This window comes from Bison bison, unplaced genomic scaffold (assembly GCF_000754665.1).
Source record: "Bison bison bison isolate TAMUID 2011002044 unplaced genomic scaffold, Bison_UMD1.0 scf7180017864347, whole genome shotgun sequence".
Classification (NCBI taxonomy): Eukaryota; Metazoa; Chordata; class Mammalia; order Artiodactyla; family Bovidae; genus Bison; species Bison bison.
This window is the reverse complement of record NW_011494919.1, coordinates 1,029,945-1,049,466: the sequence shown is the minus strand read 5'-3', so window position 1 is coordinate 1,049,466 and position 19,522 is coordinate 1,029,945. Positions and strand designations below refer to the sequence as shown.

The 19,522-nt window shown below is 37.4% G+C and overlaps 1 protein-coding gene across 1 annotated transcript in view; it reads left to right on the top strand.

The window, feature by feature from the left end:
* The window catches only part of GPC5 (glypican 5), a 908,679-nt gene that overhangs the window by 838,213 nt on the left and 50,944 nt on the right, over window positions 1-19,522 (top strand). Inside the window, 1 exon segment of the mRNA XM_010854706.1 lies at window positions 2,351-2,522. Coding sequence (XP_010853008.1) covers window positions 2,351-2,522 — 172 coding nt within the window.

Here is a 19,522-nt window from a genome sequence, read left to right as displayed (position 1 = left end):
GCCACTGTTTCCCCATCTATTTGCCATGAAGTGATGGGACCGGATGCCATGATCTTAGTTTTATGATTGTTGAGCTTTAAGCCAACTTTTTCACTCTTCTCTTTCACTTTCAGTCAAGAGGCTCTTTAGTTCTTCACTTTCTGCCGTAAGCGTGGTGTCATCTGCATATCTGAAGTTATTGATATTTCTCCTGGCAATCTTGATTCCAGCTTGTGCTTCCACCAGCCCAGAATTTCTCATGATGTACTCTGCATAAAAGTTAAATAAGCAAGGTGACAATATACAGCCTTGATGTATTCTTTTTCCTATTTAGAACCAGTCTGTTGTTCCATGCAGACTTCCAAAGAATAGCAAGGAGAGATAAGAAAGCCTTCCTCAGCGATCAAGGCAAAGAAATAGAGGAAAACAGTAGAATGGGAACGACTAGAGATCTCTTCAAGAAAATTAGAGATGCCAAGGGAACATGTTATGCAAAGATGGGCTCAATAAAGGACAGAAATGGTAGGGACCTAACAGAAGCAAAAGATATTAAGAGGTGGCAAAAATACACAGAAGAACTATACAAAAAAGATCTTCATGACCCAGATAATCATGATGGTGTGATCACTCACCTAGAGCCAGACATCCTGGAACGTGAAGTCAAGTGGGCCCTAGGAAGCATCACTACGAACAAAGCTAGTGGAGGTGATGGAATTCCAGTTGAGCTATTTCAAATCCTGAAAGATGATGCTGTGAAAGTGCTGCACTCAATATGCCAGCAAATTTGGAAAACTCAGCAGTGGCCACAGGACTGGAAAAGGTCAGTTTTCATTCCAATCCCAAAGAAAGGCAATGCCAAAGAATGCTCAAACTACCGCACAATTGCACTCATCTCACACGCTAGTAAAGTAATGCTCAAAATTCTCCACGCCAGGCTTCAGCAGTATGTGAACTATGTACTTCCAGATGTTCAAGCTGGTTTTCGAAAAGGCAGAGGAACCAGAGATCAAATTGCCAACATCCACTGGATCATCAAAAAAGCAAGAGAGTTCCAGGAAAACATTTGTTCCTGCTTTATTGACTATGCCAAAGCCTTTGACTGTGTGGATCACAATAAACTGTGGAAAATTCTAAAAGACATGGGAATTCCAGACCACCTGATCTGCCTCTTGAGAAATTTGTATGCAGGTCAGGAAGCAACAGTTAGAACTGGACATGAAACATCAGACTGATTCCAAACAGGAAAGAATAATTCTCTAGAACCAAGAACACAGAAAATTTTTTGATTTTTCTATGGGCCATTGAGATTTTTCAAAGACCTTTGCAAGTGCAACCTCTTGAGGACCCTAGCTTTTTGGAATGTTCTCATTTTCCTCATCCTGCTTCCTCCTCAGATCTAAGGCTTTAGTTTCTATCTTAGTATTCAAACTGAGCCCTTAAGTAATCAAGAATAATCTTCCACACATATCCTCAACACCCAGGGCAGCCTCAGTGATAGATTAGACATTTGTTGTCCTAAATTTAAATCCCTTTTTTAGGAAGCCTAAGGATTATTTTTTGTTGAAAATTCAGTGGTGCATTTAAAGTAACTTTTTATTTTATTTTTTCTCAATATATCTAGTTATATTTAATGGGAGAACTTTGAAATTATCTCAGACTATAATATGAGGGTGTCTATGATTTCTAAGATGCCTTCCAATTCTAAAAGTTTGGGTCTCTGCTTATTCTTTTCCTGGTAATTAATATTAAACTGCACACATAATGATTTTGATGCAATAAAACAAAAGCCACTAAAACTAAACAGAGAAATTTACAAAATCAAATCTGTTAATGCACCAGGCAAGGGAACATACAACAATGAGGAAATTCACTATTGCTTATCAAGGATTTCTAAATGCTTGGTTGTGTATCCATTGCAAATGCAGGAGATATTGGTGGTTATTACTGCCATTCTCATGGGTCAAACAGGATGCATCTGGCAGGACCAGGAAGAGACCTGTGTCTCTCAACCTTGAAGTTTGCTCCTATAAATTCACCAGTGAAGATACAGTTATTGTTAGAGACCTGGATTCAAGTCACCAGCTTTTTTTCATGTCACTCCAAAAAAAAGTTATTTGAGAACAAGCTTTCTGTACTTAAAGTCAGTTCAGTTCAGTTCAGTCGCTCAGTTGTGTCTGATTCTCTGCGACCTGATGGACTGCAGCACGCCAGGCCTCTCTGTCCATCACCAACGCCCAGAGTTTACCCAAACTCATGTCCATTGAGTCGGTGATGCCATCCAACATCTCATCCTCTGTCATCACCCTCCCCTCCTGCCATCAATCTTTCCCAGAATCGGGGTCTTTTCAAATGGGTCAGTTCTTTGCATCAGGTGGCCATAGTATTGGAGTTTCAGCTTCGACATCAGTCCTTCCAATGAACACCCAGGACTGATCTCCTTTAGGATGGACTGGTTGGATCTCCTTGCAGTCCAAGGGACTCTCAAGAGTCTTCTCCAACACCACAGTTCAAAAGCATCAATTCTTTGGCTCTCAGCTTTCTTTATAGTCCAACTCTCGTATCCATACATAACTACTGGAAAAACCATAGCCTTGACTAGACAGACCTTTGTTGGCAAAGTAATGTCTCTGGTTTTTAATATGCTGTCTACGTTGGCCATAGCTTTCCTTCCAAGGAGTAAGTGTCTTTTAATTTCATGGCTGCAATCACCATCTGCAGTGATTTTGGAGCCTCCAAAAATAAAGAAACGTTAATGTGAATTAAATTGAATTTAATGTTGAATACTTTCAAGCATTCACTTAATAATGTCAGAGTTAAACACTGTTTAAAAAAGAGTCCATGGTAAATTTGTAATGTAAGTATTAGAAACCTGCAGTAGGACAGAATGAGTTTGTAGGTCTAAACACAGTTGGTTACATCAAATCAGATTTTTCATTGGTTGGAAAACAGTTCTTGGTTTGGTGGAGTATTTGGCATGCCAGATTCAAATAACATTCAAGAATCTTATCAGATTTAGTCAATCAGAACTGGTGGTTATGGAATATTTAATTTTATTTTATCTCCTTAGTAAGTGCATGAACATTTTCCCTTTTAAGTTGGTTATATGTGTAAAAGTGAATGCAGAATAAATTTGTTCCCTATGGTGGTATAGGAACAGATGCATGCATGTGTGCTAAGTCACTTCAGTCATGTCCAACTCTGTGCAACCCTATGGACTGTATCCAGCCAGGTTCCTCTGTCCAGGAATTCTCCAGGCAAAAATATTGGGGTGGTCTGCCATGCCCTCCTCTAGGGGATCTTCCCAACCCCGGGATCAAACCCACGTTTCTTACAGCTCTTGCATTGGCAGCCAGGTTCTTTGCCACTAGAACCACCTGGGAAGCCATAGGAAAAGGTAGATCTTACCTTTTCTCTAGCTTGAAATATTAGTATAAATTCTCTTAAACTCAGTAAGATCTATTTTCAGTGTTGTGAAACACTAGAAACCATGCCTCACTTTTCTGAAGAAAGAAACAAATAGTTAACCTTTTGTTGATAAAGAGCATACTTAGAAGGTTTTCAAAATTAAATGCTTAATTTCACCCCAATGATAAGAAATGCATAATATTTTTTAACTCACCAAAGACCGGGCTCTTTAGACTTAATTGAGTTCATCAAACTGGCAAATTTTCTGATGACTTCTGTTAAATGAAATAAATTTAACTCTACTTAAAAAAGAAACAAAACAAAACACAAAACAGTATATTTCCAAGGTAACCCCACATTTTGAGTTTTAAATTTTTTCTCTATTGTTATCAATTAGCTTTACCACTGTACTGTAACCAAATTAAGATATACTGATTGATTACTAATGTAAATAGTTTAATAATGATGATAGGATGCAAATATTATTAGGGTCTTAGTGAACTCTGAAGAAGAATAAAGTAAGCATTGTATTATTTTTATTTCATAATTTAATATTTTTCAGCTCAAAAATACATGAATTCTGAATGCTAATAGTGATATGATTAATGAGGAATATTCAGAGAGAAAAAGAATGACAGTGCTTTGAGCAGTAATGGAATATTAACTTAAGGTTAAATGTAATCAGACACTGCTAAAAAGTTAATGCAAAATACGGGGCTCAAAGGAAGTTATATTTCAAAAAGCCAGACCCCAACAAAGTTGCCTTTGAAGGTAATAGAGCCAGAAAATGACCCTTTAGAGAAATCATTCTGGTAGATTTTATAAAATAATTTATTTATAATACAAAAAATAATATAATTATAATTTTATACTTCTATAGTTCTTATAATAATAAATACTAATTACTTAGAAACATTATGACTTATTGGAAAAGACCCTGATGCTGGGAAAGATTGGGGGCAGGAAAAGAGGGCATCAGAGGATGAGATGCTTGCATGGCATCATCAAGTCAATGAACATGAGTTTGAGCAACTCTGGGAGATCGTGAAGGATAGGGAAGCCTGGCGTGCTGCAGTCCTCAGGGTTGCCAAGAGTTGGACATGACTAAGTGACTGAACAACAAAAACAACTTAGAAAAATTTTATTTTGAATTTTTATATTTTATAGTTTTTGATCATTTTAAGTCAAGAAGTATGACTATAGATCCCTAATAAGTGTTTTTACAATCAGCTACAATATATTTGCTAGTAGATAACTGGTTAGAATATTTTTGGCATGGGGATGTAAATGTGAATGTTGGAAAGCTTAAGAAAAAAATCTTCAGTCTCTTATGAAGAGCAATTTTTCAGATTTTCAGTGAAATATTTCTTTGTGGAAAACATAAAAGTTGGATCAGAATCTTGGGTTTGAATTCTGATTCATTATTCACTCAAGAGTCTTGTGCCCTTAGAGCTTCAATTCTCTTATCTACAATAAACTGTTTCATTGGCTGTTATAAGGGTCAAATGAAGTAATGTATGTATAAGCATGTTTCACTGGAAAATCATTATGCACAAATTATATAAAAATGTGCTTCTGAAACTGTTCACTCAGCATATATGAAAGTCCTCCATGTAATCTGTATTTGCATACATAAATCACATCCCCCATCAAGACAAAGTAACCATGCACCTTTAAAATAGAATGTTGCAGGCTCTCATTTTTGCAGTAAGTTCATCTTAAAAATTGGGGCTTCCCGGGTGTTTCAGTAATAAAGAATCCACCTGCCAATGGAGGAGACACAAGAAATGCAAGTTTGATCCCTGAGTTGGGAAGATGGCCTGGAAGAGGAAATGAAAACCCACTCTAATATTCTTGATTGGAAAATTCCATGGACAGAGGAGCCTGGCAGGCTACAGTTCATGGGGCTGCAAAGAATTGGACACGACTGAGCTCACATGCATGCATCTTGAAAGATATATTCCTTTGCTTAGTACCTTTTAAAAAACAAATTACATATTTGTTATATTTTAACATATGATGTTGTTAAGACATTGTGTAATGACAGTGCTTGCTTCTTATTGAAATGAAACTAAAAAATAGTTTGACATCAAGGGAGGCCTGGCGTGCTACGATTCATGGGGTCGCAGAGTCGGACACGACTGAGCGACTGAACTGAACTGATACCATCTATGGACTAAGTTCAACATTTCATGCCACAATAATGAGGAAAATATCTAACAATATCGTTTACGTACTATTGATACATTTCCAAAATTGGATTCCAATGTAGCAGGTAACTCTCTAGAGAAAATGACGCAATTCCCTTCTCTACCAGACGGTGGCACTGCACTCCTCATTGATGGCTTTCTGAGGTGCATGCAGTGGAGAGATTTTTCTCCATCTAGGAAGAAACTGGATTTTAGAGCATTTTATTTGAAATAATGAGACGCGTGTGATTAATTTCCTAAAGAATAATTTAAAGATGTGCACACTAAGTAAAAATGAACAGCTGTTGAGAATAAAAGGAAAATGCTTCACTTAGAATCTATTAATTTCTATCATTATTGTTCAGTACAATATTCTGACTTAATTACTCATGTAAAGAACATTATGACTACATGTGAAATAAATTCTTCTTCACTGCCCTCAAGATTGTTTTCTCTTTCTAACCACACATTTTGAGGTTAACTTTTTCTTTATTTGCATTTTCATATAGCAATCCCACTTGGGTGCTTACACCCATTTACTCATAATGTGGAATGCCTCATTTGGCTCTAGTTTTGTCTTCTCCCCCACCTCAGTCACTTGGAAATAGATAATCAGTCAGTCATTACTGCTGAAAACTCTCAGAGAAAAGGGCTCTTTAAAATTATTACTACCATGAATATCAAAAGGCTAGTTCCATTGCCCTCTTTCCCTGGGGACAATTTAGGTAGATTCCTTGTAGCTCTAAAGGTATCACTTGCTGATGACAAGAGGAAAGAAAGGAGACTGTACGGACTTATTGACAGTTAAAGAGGCTCAAATTGATTATCTGTAAAGAAATACAATGGGAGGAAGCCACTCTGCTAAAAGCACAGCTTGGAACAACCCTCTATTAATTAGTTGTCCGGGCTGGGACTAGAAATGGCACCTAATGAGAGAAAAACTAAAGGAAAAGGATGAGAAAGAGTGAAACAGCCTTTCTGTTATGTATGTATTTATTTTGTACCTTTGATTTCACTAAGCTGTTTCATTCATATTCACTAAGTGCATGGCAATAAATGATGATATAAAATGAAAGCAAAACAGGTAAAAAGACTCATGAACCTCATTGTTAAAGAAATTATTCAATATTTCATGGAATAGATTTAATAATAAGTAAATGCAACAGTGAATAATTATAGTAGACATTCCTTTTCTCGCATTTCTTTTTCCTAATTATCTGAAGATAATAAAAAAAATTCAGCAATGAGTTTATTTTTAATTTTGAAAGTAGAGACAACATAGTTTTTAGTGGAAGCATTTGGTAATTATGAAATTAGATATCTGTAGGAGAGAACACTATTCATTAATTTTAGTTGGCTGGGAAATAATAAAAGAACTTTCATTTTAGATTAATTTTATTTTATATAAAGGCATGGGATTGCAGATTGCTGAACTTTACAACAAATAACTTTATGTTTGTATGATAAGAACACATTTCTCATTATTACATTTTTAAACCTGAAATAAGTTTATCTGACACTATAATCATGAAATTTTATTGAGAACTTATTAAAAACATATTGAATATTATGCTCCTGTAGAAGTTTAAAGAATACTATTAATTTTATATCTTCCTACACATTTCTATGTTGAAATAAAAGAATATTTGTCCTATTAAAAAATAACAAAGTTTCACAGTTTATAATTTAAGATGGAGCCAAAGCAACCTATTTATATTAATTGAAAATACAAATTCTGGACTCAATATCTGGAGTACTATGAAACAATAACTTGCATTTATAAATATATACATATTTATACATATACCTCCATTTATGTATATACATGCTACCTCCAGTTATATATATATATACATATATATGTATAGGCTTCCCTGGTAGCTCAGCTGGTTAAGAAACCTTCTGCAATGCAGGACACCCCAGTTTGATTCTTGGATCAGGAATATCCCCTGGAGAAGGGATAGGCTACCCATTCAAGTATTCTGGCCTGGAAGATTGCATGGACAGAGGAGCCTAGTGGGCTACAGTCCATAGGGTTGCAAAGAGTCAGACACGACTGAGCAACTAAGCAAAGCATATATACATAAAACTAACCATAGGAAGATCTACACAGTACAATTTTCTATATTAAATATATAAGACGAGGTTCTTTAACTGTGGATTTTATCAACATGATAAAATCCATCTTCAGAATGGTTGTATTTAAATTCTGAAATGTAACTTTATACCATTTTATTCTTATTCTAAATCAATTTGGCAGTTCTGTACACCATTACTGGAGTTCTGAAGAGCTGGTGATGTTCTAAAGAGCAGGATCTAAGGGGTGATCATAGTTGAGTTCTGCCCTAAAGACCCCTCATTCTCATACTTCTGGCATACCTGAATGATGTCTGCTCCCTTCTGTCTTGGGAACTTTTATTGACCACGAAGATTAACTACTTTATTCTTTGTGTTCATTATAGAGGACACAGCTTTGTTGCACAGGTAACAATGATTTACTCTGTTTTTAGTTATCTATTTCATCTTATCAGACCTGTGCATCTTAAAGGTAAGAGATACAACCTTCCTTTTGAATTTCCAATGTTTAACACCTTGATGAACTCAGTGACTGACCTGAGAAACTCAGCAGAAGTGGAATATACCTTTGTTAGATGAATGAAAGGAAAGAAGAACAGAGAGCTGGAAGGAGGAAGAATGCCAATTTCCAAATGTTAGTACTTTTATAACACGGTTTTTAGTCTTTATTGGGAAATGTAGTCATCCCTCAGTATCCATGGGGGAGTAGCTTCCAGGATGAACTTTTCTACTTTCCCAATCCCCCAAGGTACTAAGATTTGCTGATGCCCAAGTCTTTTATATAAAATAGCATGTGCTGTGTGCTAAGTTGCTTCAGTTGTGTCCAGCTCTCTGTGACTCTATGAACTGTCCATGGGATTCTCCAGGCAAAAATACTGGAATGGGTTGCCATTTCCTTCTTCAGGGGATCTTCCCAACCCAGGGATCAAACCTGTGTCTCGTAAGTCTCCTACATTGGTAGGCAAGTTCTTGACTACTAGTGCCACCTGGGAAGCCCCACAGTATTTGCATATAAGTGAACATCCTCTCATCTAGTTTAAACCATCTCTAGGTTGTTTATAATGAACAATGCAATGTAATGCATTGATACCCAATGCAATGTAAGTGCTATGTAGCAGATTCCAGCTGCACAGCAAATTCTGTTTTGCTTTTTTGGAAATTTCTGGAATTAAAAAAAAAAAGTTTGATCTGGGCTTGGTTGAATCCGGGGTCTAGAACTCACAGATGCAAAGGGCTGACTGAATTTACCTTTCATTCTAAGTATAGTCTTTAGAGAACCTGTGTGTAATGCACTGCTAGCTGATGACCACCTGCTTTTTTTGGGTGTGATCCCAGGACCAAAGCCCTACCATCCTATCTGTGACATCTCTGGTTCAAAATCTCCTACTTTCTCCCACCCATCAGTGTTCAGGAGAAATAGTAACAGTCATACCCCGTTCAGATAGCACCATGGTACACCCTCTTTAAGACATATTATGTCAGTGTATATATAACAGGTAGCAGTCATGCAGGCATATAATATTGAATCTAATTATAAATATTTGCTTAGGTCTTGAAAAGCATGTGAAACATTTTAATATTTGTGATGCTATAGTTTTATAAAATATTCCTTCTTAAAAAGTTATAATCAGCAACATACACCCCAGAATGTGTCAAATATCAGCCAAATTTAATTTAAAAACTTGGATGTTTACATAATGATTTTTTAGCATCGAGACTTAATGGGGGCTGCAAATACTTCAGCAACAAGATGCTTACCTTCAATCTATTTCTCCAACCTTGTGTTCCACATTTGGCTATAGGTAACTATGGTTTATTGAGCCCATCTAAGTATCGTTGCTTCTTTATGCCCATTTACTCTCATAACAACCCTATAAAGTAGAGATAATGATCATTTTACAACTACAAAAAAAAAAAAAAAGACACCCTGATACTTAGAGAGCTTAAGCACCTTGCCTGAATTCGTTCACCTCATCAGGAGTGGTTGTGATGGAAATCACTGATGTCTAAGAAGGGAGACCCGTGTTTGGCCACCTCCTGGCAGCATGTTGCAAGTTCAGGCAACTTGATGTGCCTGGTGAGCTTTCCCTCAGAGAAATGGATCTAATCCCAGGACTTTCACTGTGGGCTATGTATGATGATTCATCATTTTCAGGTCAGGAAAAGGGAAAGTTAAAACAAGCCTCCTAATTCCTTGAGCAAATTTAAAGAGGCCAGGATACAAAGAAAAATCCCATAATTACAGGTTCAAGTCTCCCTCCACTGCCTCAAACCTGCCTTGCCACGTGCTTTTGCACATTTCTTACTGAAAAACAGCATCCCCATTCAGAAATAGCACGTGTCCTGTGAATTTAGAAGTCAGGTTCAGTTTGCTGTAGCTAGCCTGAAGGTATACATTATGGTATGGTAATCAGGTATGTGTTGCTGCTGCTGCTAAATCGCTTCAGTCGTGTACGACTCTGTGCGACACCATAGACGGCAGCCCACCAGGCTCCCTGTCCCTGGGATTCTCCAGGCAAGAACACTGGAGTGGGTTGCCATTTCCTTCTCCAATGCATAAAAGTGAAAAGTGAAAATAAAGTAGCTCAGTCGTGTCTGACTCCTAGCGACCCCATGGACTACAGCCCACCAGGTTTCTCTGCCCATGGGATTTCCAGCAAGAATACTGGAGTGGGTTGCCATTGCCTTCTCCAGGTATGTGTTAGGGAACAGAATAGGAAAAACTGTACTTCAATAGCAGAGGGCATCTGTTAGGTTCTTTCTGACCTAGTGTTAGCTTGCCTTGCCTGATCGCATTTCTAATGGTCTTGCTCCAACATTGTGGTCTTTAGAGCTATTTCCTCATCACATGTGGGAGAATAAGGAAAGTGACTTTAGAGTCATGATTGAATAAAAAGCCACAAATTCAAAGAGTTCTATCATCAGAAAAAATAAGGTTATCTGATGATAATTATCACTGAAAATGCTAAACTTCAAATCAGAGAAACATTAGCAGTCTAATATGGATCTTTGCAACAGTTGCATGGAGATTGGTATTGCATTAAGAATAATTTTGGAAGGCATGGATTAAAACCTAGGATAAGAATTGAGAATGCATCTGAAAATAGAGTCATAAAGTTGTATAGCCTTTCAAGATAAATCAGTATTTAATATAGTTTGATATTAAGCTATGTTTGTGCATGTTCTTGTATGGTGAAATGATTTTGAGCTCTAGTTTATACACAGACATAAAATGTGTATGTGTGTTTTAAATCAGTGTTGTTCATGCTTAGTGCCTGAAATTAAATCACAAGACAGCACGAAACAGTATGTGGAACAAGCCCATCTCAGAGATGTTTTGGATTTGGTTCAAGATGAGTGTGGGGCTTCCCTGGTGGTTCAGAGGTTAAAGCGTCTGCCTCCAATGTGGGAGACCTGGGTTTGATCCCTGGGTCAGGAAGATCCCCTGGAGAAGGAAATGGTAACCCACTCCAGTATTCTTGCTTGGAGAATCCCATGGACGGAGAAGCCGGTAGGCTACAGTCCATGGGGTCGCAAAGAGTCGGACACGACTGAGCGACTTCACTCACTCAAGATGAGTGTAATAAACACATATCACAATGGTGTGAGTCCTGTAACTTTTTGGTTTCCCAGTGCATATAAAGGTTATGTTTAGACCACACTGTAGTCTATTAAATATGCAATAGCATATCTAAAAGGACAATGTACATACCTTAATTAGAAAAATGATTTATTGCTAAAAAATGCTAACCATCATCTGACAATGCAGAGTTGCCACAGATGTTCAATTTATAAAAAACAAAATATCTGCCAAGTCTATGAAACGAAGTATGCTTGTATTATAAACTTACAAAAGAAGAGTAGAAAAAAAATAAGGCACTATGGAAAATGTGTTATATTTATTGTGTTAATATTTATTATTTAATATTTAAAATTGCAATATAGGGGCCCCCGGTTTGATTCCTGGGTCAGGAAGACCCATTGGAGAAGGGATAGGCTACCCACTCCAGTCTTGTTGGGCTTCCCTTGTGGCTCAGCTGGTAAAGAATCCGCCTGCAATGCTGGAGACCTGTGTTCTATCCCTGGCTTGGGAAGATTTCCTAGAGAAGGGAAAGGCTACCCACTCCAGTATGGCCTGGAGAATTCCATGGACTGTATAGTCCTTGGGATTGCCTGGACATGACTGAGAGACTTTCACTTTCACTTCACTTTCAATCTTTAAAATAAACCTTTGAGTTAGGAATATATTGATCCCATATAAAGAAAACAAATACTAACTTGCTCCTGTTGCTGCCAAGTGTTCAAACGGAGGATTCAAATCCAAATCTGTTTGAGACTGAATCCAGTGCTTTTAATAACTATATTATATTCCCACTTATATGCTCATACTGCCACTGTTCACTAGTGTCAACGGTTATGGTGAAGAAAAGAAGGGCATAGAATAAATAATTGATGCAGAATCAGAAAATGAGATGAAATGGAAGGCCATCAGACCAAGAAAATGTCCTAACTCTGAAACGTAGCTCTCTATGAACAACAAATTACAAACTATATTTAATTTAGAATAAATTATTAATGTATTTTGGGGCTTCCCTGGTGACTCAGTCAGTAAAGAATATGCCTGCAACGCAGGAGACTTGGGTTTGATCCCTGGGTTGGCATGATCCCATGAAGAAGGGAATGGCAACCCACTTCAGTATTTTTGCCTGGAAAATTCCACAGAGGAGCCTGGTGGGCTACAGTCCATGGTGTAGCAAAGAGTCAGACATGACTGAGCGACTAACCCTTTCATTAATTATTTAATACAAATGATCCTTATTGGCCTTTTGAAAAAGTTTTCCTGGCCAGCAAGTTTATTTCAGGATTTCATTTATTCATCAGTTTTCCACTCAACATAGATTTATTATGGACTCACTGTGTGGCTCAGACGGTAAAGCGTCTGCCTGCAGTGTGGGAGACCTGGGTTCAATCCCTGGGTTGAGAAGATCCCCTGGAGAAGGAAATGGCAACCCACTCCAGTACTCTTGCCTGGAAAATTCCATGGACTGACGAGCCTGGTGGGCTACAGTCCATGGGGTCGCAAAGAGTCGGACACGACTGAGTGACTTCACTATCACTTTCACTGTGTTTAGACTTTAACAAGCATACTGAACAGACCTAAAGAATGAATTGGGTGTAAAGAGAGCATAAGTGTTTGATGAGGAAGCAAAGATCCTCCAGCAAGAAATTGCTGAGCGTTCCAGGGACTGAGAGAGCTAGTGGGGCAGCAGCTCAGGGAGCAAGGGGAACACAGTGAGAAGCTAATTAGAGAAAATTAATTTTACTTTTCATTGATAAGACCTTCTAAAGTTAGTTCTCTGTGTAAAATTTATATAGAAACAAAGATGTATTCCATTGTGTAAAAGTAATACAACATAATATTCTATCAATAAAGTATTAAGTATCTATTATTAAATAGTTCATTGAAAATGTTTTAAATTTTAGTATCAATTTTACAACCACTTATGTTGACAGCTCCTGATATTTTTATAATATTTAGTTAGAGAAGTAATGTTTTTATTTCAAGAGCTATGCTTAACTTTTACACAGCAATATGAATAAAAAGGAAGAGTTCCATACTCAGAAGTACTTTATATGCTTAATATGTATTTAAATTTTTAATGTAAATGATTTTAAGAGGTTTGATTAGCTTTTTATTGTTCTATATGCTATCAGTCCTAAAATATAATTACAGCCTTAAAATAGAATTAGCTTCCAACAGAAAACTTTATTAAAAGTGGACTGGACTCACTGAAGATTTTAGTCATGAAGTCTTAGAGAAATTTCACTTTTGTTTGTAAAACTTTTCCTATGGCCCTTCTGTTCATGGAGCTTCCCTGGTGGTTCAAACAGTAAAGAATTTGCCTGCAGTGCAGTAGGCTCGGGTTCGATCCCCGAGTCAAGAAGATCCCCTGGAGAAGGGAATGGCAACCCACTCCAGTATGCTTGTCTGGGAAATCCCATGGACAGAGGAGCCTGGTGGGCTACAGGCCATAGGGTCACAAAGAGTCAGACATGACAGCAACTAATAGCTTCACCTTTTCACTTCTGTTCATGATCCAAAGGCAACATTTCTCTAGCTGCTTAGCTATTCTGTTTTCTACATTCTAACATGCCAACATCAAAGCTGTAGCTCTGCCCTCTCCTCTCCTTCCCCACGTCAAACCCAGGGTAACTGGGAGAAATTTCAACATCAATAGCGTCTCATCTTACTGATAAACAAAGCACAAAGATGGAAACAGACAGTTGCCAGGACAGAAAGCAGTGGATGAAAGCGGGATAATCGCCTTTCTATCTACAGATAGTAGAAAGGGTGCTATCCTGTGGGACACGATGCTAAGTTAAAATAATATTTACCTGGGTGGGCCTGCTATACAGGAAGTGTTTAGATCCTAAAAACAGTGAAAACAACTGTAAAACTAAAGAAGAGTGAACTTGGAACATGAGAGGCGTGAGTGATAGTGAAGACAGTTGTAAGGAGAGTACTATTGCTAATTTCTCTCTCACACAAAGGCTTATTAAAGAACCTCTACTCACAGATCCCTGATATGCTTTGTAAGCATCTTCTTCACTCACAATTTCTCTTCTCTGAGGTTCCAGTATATAAAACAAAAATAAAATAAAACTCCCAAAGCCAGCCATTTTCTTAGAGACTTCATACTCGTTAACTTGAAATTTTGAAGTACAGGAATACAGTACATTTGAAATACCATAATATTCAGGAAAGGAACATATATATGTATACGTATATATATGTGTGTGTATATATATATATGTATATGTATATATGAAGGGGCTTCCCTGGTGGCTCAGACAGTAAAGCATCTGCCTGCAATGTGAGGGACCAGGGTTTGATCCCTGGGTCAGGAAGATCCCCTGGAGAAGGGAATGGCAACCCACGCTAGTACTCTTGCCTGGAAAATTCAATGGATGGAGGAGCCTGGTGGGATATAGTCCATGGGGTTGCAAAGAGTGGGACACGACTGAGCAACTTCACTTTCACTTTCACATATATTTGAATGTCATGTCTGTAGTAGGACGGTATGATGGGGTGTGACCAGCAGTGGACTCATCAGTTCAGTTGCTCAGTTGTGTCCAACTCTTTATGGCTCCATGGACTGCAGCACCCCAGGCTTCTCTGCCCATCACCAACTCCCAGAGTTTGCTCAAATTCATGCCCATTGAGTCAGTGATGCCATCCAACCATCTTATCCTCTATCATCCCCTTATCCTTCTTCCTTCAGTCTTTCCCAGGATCAGGGGCTTTTCCAATGAGTCAGTTCTTTGCATCAGGTGGCCAAAGTATTGGAGTTTCAGCTTCAGCCATCAGTCCTTCCAATGAATATTCTGGACTGATTTCCTTTAGGATTGACTAGTTTGATCTCCTCGCAGTCCAGGGGACTCTCAAGAGTCTTCTCAAACACCATAGTTCCAAAGCATCAATTCTTCAGCACTCAGCTTTCTTTATAGTCCAACTCTCGCATCCATACATGACTACTGGAAAAACCATAGCTTTGACTAGACAGACCTTTGTTGGCAAAATAAGGTCTCTGCTTTTTAATATTATGTCCAGGTTGGTCATAGCTTTCCTTCCAAGGAGTAAGCGTCTTTTAATTTCATGGCTGCGGTCACCATCTGCAGTGATTTTGGAGCCCAAGAAAATAAAGTCTGACACTGTTTCCATTGTTTCCCCATCTATTTGCCATGAAGTGATGGGACCAGATGCCATGATCTTCGTTTTCTGAATGTTGAGTTTTAAGCCAACTTTTTCACTCTCCTCTTTCACTTTTATCAAGAGGCTCTTTAGCTCTTCTTCACTTTCTGCCATAAGGGTGGTGTCATCTGCATATCTGAGGTTATTGACATTTCTCCCGGCAATAGTGGACTCATATATATATATATATGAACATCATGTCCATAGTGAGCCTCTTTATGATGAGTTTTACTGACACCACGTGTGTCATGTTTCATAATGGGTCTCTTTTTGTTTCCAAAATATATATTGCTTTGTCAAATATATGGTAAATTGCATTGTCAGCATTAGTCATTTAAAATCCTATATAAAATGACAATCTGCTGTAGAGTATTTGTTCACCTTTGATTCTGTAGTTCTGATTTACTTTTATAGGGTGTATGTGTCCTCCAGAAAAATATCTTTTGAAAACTGCAGAACAGATTGCTCTGACTGACTGTCTTAATTTTCACAGTAATGGATTAAATTTTTTCTCAGAAAAAGCATGTGGTAGGCAGTAAGAGGGGCGTTTGAAAATATAAATTATATGCAAAGTTCAAATCATTGCTCAGCTCATATCTAGGCCAGCCTCATATCTCTTAAAATAAAATCTGAATGTTTTGTTGTGTCCTACAGGATTCTGTGTGAGTCTGCCTCTTCCACTTCTGATGCCCTGACCCACTGCATGACATGAGGCTCATTTTGATCTTCAACATCCCAAACAAATCCTGTCATCAAAATCCTTGCACTTGCTATTTTCTTATTCCTAGAATTCTGATTCCTGTCTCTTTGGATCTGAGGTTCCTTTCCATCTTTTCAGTCTATGGTCAAACATCATCTTTGAGAAATCACCTGGCTTTATCTAAAGAGGTCAGACATCCCTCATTATCATGGTACCCTCTTATTTTCCATTAGAGAATTGATCCCAATCCGAAGATGTCACATTGTGTGTTTGTTAATCATGTATCTGTATATTGTATGTTTCTCATCAGTAAAATACTACCTCTATGAGGAACCTATACTCCTGGCACCTAGAACTGATTCTATTAATAAGAGGCATCCATATAAAAAATTTCTCCCATTGACAGGTTGACATATAAGCCATTTATATGCTCCCTATTAATTAGTAACACTTCTTTACTGATAATGATTTCCCCCACAGCATTCTGAGGTTCAAATTTGTGACCTGTAGTTCAAAACTACGAGTGATCTAATTAACTCCAATATTATTCTTGATTCTATCATGAGTGAGAGATGATGTTCATGAATGAGTAAATAAGTAAACAAGTTAATTAGACAATAAGTAAGGTCAGAATCTTTAGGAGTTAATTATTCCTTTCAAGACTGGTATCAAGAAAAAAAGACCACCACCTCTGTAGTCTTTGACACCAACTAGAAAGATTCCATCCTGCCCTGATCAATTTTAATTTCTAATTCAGGGTGGTATAACCTTTGCAGGTAAATTCCAGTTACAAAAGGATTTAAAACAGCTCTTTCTGATAATCTGGGGTCACACCTCCATCTCAGAAATATAGTAATGGTCACGTACTCAAGATGAGATGGAAATCAGTGACTCATTAATTCCAGACTAAAATCAAGACATTATGCTGCTGCTGCTGCTGCTGCGTCGCTTCAGTCATGTCTGACTCTGTGCGACCCCATAGATGGCAGCCCACCAGGGTCCCCCGTCCCTGGGATTCTCTAGACAAGAACACTGGAGTGGGTTGCCATTTCCTTCTCCAATGCATGAAAGTGAAAAGTGAAAGTGAAGTCGCTCAGTTGTGTCCAACTCTTGGTGACCCCATGGACTGCAGCCTACCAGGCTCCTCCGTCCATGGGATTTTCCAGGCAAGAGTACTGGAGTGGGGTGCCATTGCCTTCTCCGCAAGACATCATAGAGGTGACTAATTTATATGCAAAGATTACATGGATTATATGGATGATAAGAAAATTGTATAGGTTGTGTATGTGTGTGTGTATGTGTATATATATATATATATATATATGTATGTATGTATATTTCATTTATAAAAAGTGCTTAACCTGCAGAGGGAGCCAACAAATATTAACTCTCTTCTGTAATAAAATATAACTTGCTGTCAGCTGTTATGTCAGCATCTCATCAAAGGAAATTAAAGACTAACTCTAAAACTGGGTAACTCTAAAACTAGGTAGTAAAGCTCTTCTAGAATTGGATTATTATTGCTACATATGTGACTATTTGGTAAAAAATGAATAATGATCATTATAGTCAGGTGGCTCAGTCAGTAAAAAAATCTGCTTGCAATGCAGGAGATCCGGGTTCAATCCCTGGGTTCAGAAGAGCCTTTGGAGAAGGGAATGGCAACCCACTCCATCATTCTTGCCTGGGAAATCCTATAGACAAGAGGCCTGGTGGGCTATAGTCCATGGCATCACTGAGTCAGATATGACTTAGTGACTAAATAACATCAGTAATCAAAGAACCAGAAACAGCTTCTGATAAGTGAATTGTTCTATTTAACTACAGAGATCTGTGCAATTTTCTTCAAAAAATCAGCAGTTTCTAGACTGTAGTCCACTCAAAAAGAAGGTATATAAACTATCCAGAAATTTAATTCTTTAATTCTAATATCACTATCCCTTTATTTTGAAAACAAAGTAACAAATTAATCAATAGACTTCTCATTCAACTCCAAAATACAGATGTCCGCAGTGTCAGAAAATGGTTAATTCTCCATATTTTAAATAAAATACAATAGTGAAAAATATTTTCTTTTATAAAAATGTAAAGTTTTTATAATGGTTTGAAATGAAATATTGTCTACTTTCAATTAGTAGACTATAATTTCAAAGAAGAACATTTATCATTATTATTTTTACAATTCCTATTTTTGGCTATTTTGTCAGTCAATATTAAATGCTGAAGGATCTAACACTGCTAAGGAAATATTTGTATTGCATCTGTCCTGGAAGACTCTATCCTCCCAAGAGACTTACTCATTTGTACTGAATAGACCGTCAAAGAATGACTGAAGTTTTATATGGAAATTCAGGTAAAAATTTTGATACAGTCTGCATCTACTTCAACACAGTTTTTCTTTTTCCTTTAACTACAGAATTCCCTCTAGACTAGTATATATAAATTTGTGTCTCAGGAATTCCTTTGAGAAAAATAGGCATAGGTAAAAGCTTGCACTTTTTTTCCAAAACTTCAGAGCAACCAGAATTACCTGGATCCCATCAGTATGTCAAGCTATAAAACACCTGCTTTTACCCAAGTCTTTGTTCGATGTATTCTCATTGAGAATATGAAACACATTCACTGTAATTATAATTTGGGCCAAACTTTATTTTGATTATATAATAACATAGCCAAAAAGGAAAGAATAGCTACATTTTTTTTAGTCTGTGGAGGAATGACTATGTTACTTTGAATCCATTCTGGTTTTATTCTTTTACATTTCACTGTCTCAAACGCCAAATAAAATTTTACTCACATGTTTCCTTTTAAAACATGAGTTCAGAAGACAACTCAAGAAAAAAAAAAAAACAACCTCAATGAAAGTTTTATTAGCTTCTATGAACCCTAAAATACTGTGCTTTTCCTTTCTGTGATTAAGTGACACTTGCTGTCGTACAAAAGAACGGTAATGATATTAGCCTTAATCATAAACATGTGCTAAGCACATATTTCTCTGAATAATACAACTAGAAATTTGGTTGTAAAATGCAAGAAATCCAATTCAAACATACTTCAGCAAAAGGGGGATTATTTGGCTCATATAAACTGTGAAAGACTCAATAAGAGGAACCAGAGAATTAATATAGTTGGGATTTTTTTCTCTACCTCTCATGTTTTTGTTGTGTGCCAGCCAAATTATCTCAGTCTATGTTCCTACAAGGCTAAAATCATGATTTCTGATGTTAAGAATGCTTGTATCCTCATAGCTTTCTGAACAAAAAGGAAAACAAAATTCGAATATAAATCGGCTACATTTTGAAAAGTCCTGGGAGAAATTGGTCTGTATTGGGTCACATGCCCAGAACTACACGATTCATACGTGGTCCCAGGAAAGTGATGTTGTGTGGACTAGCCTTGGGGAACTTGTTGTTGTTCAGT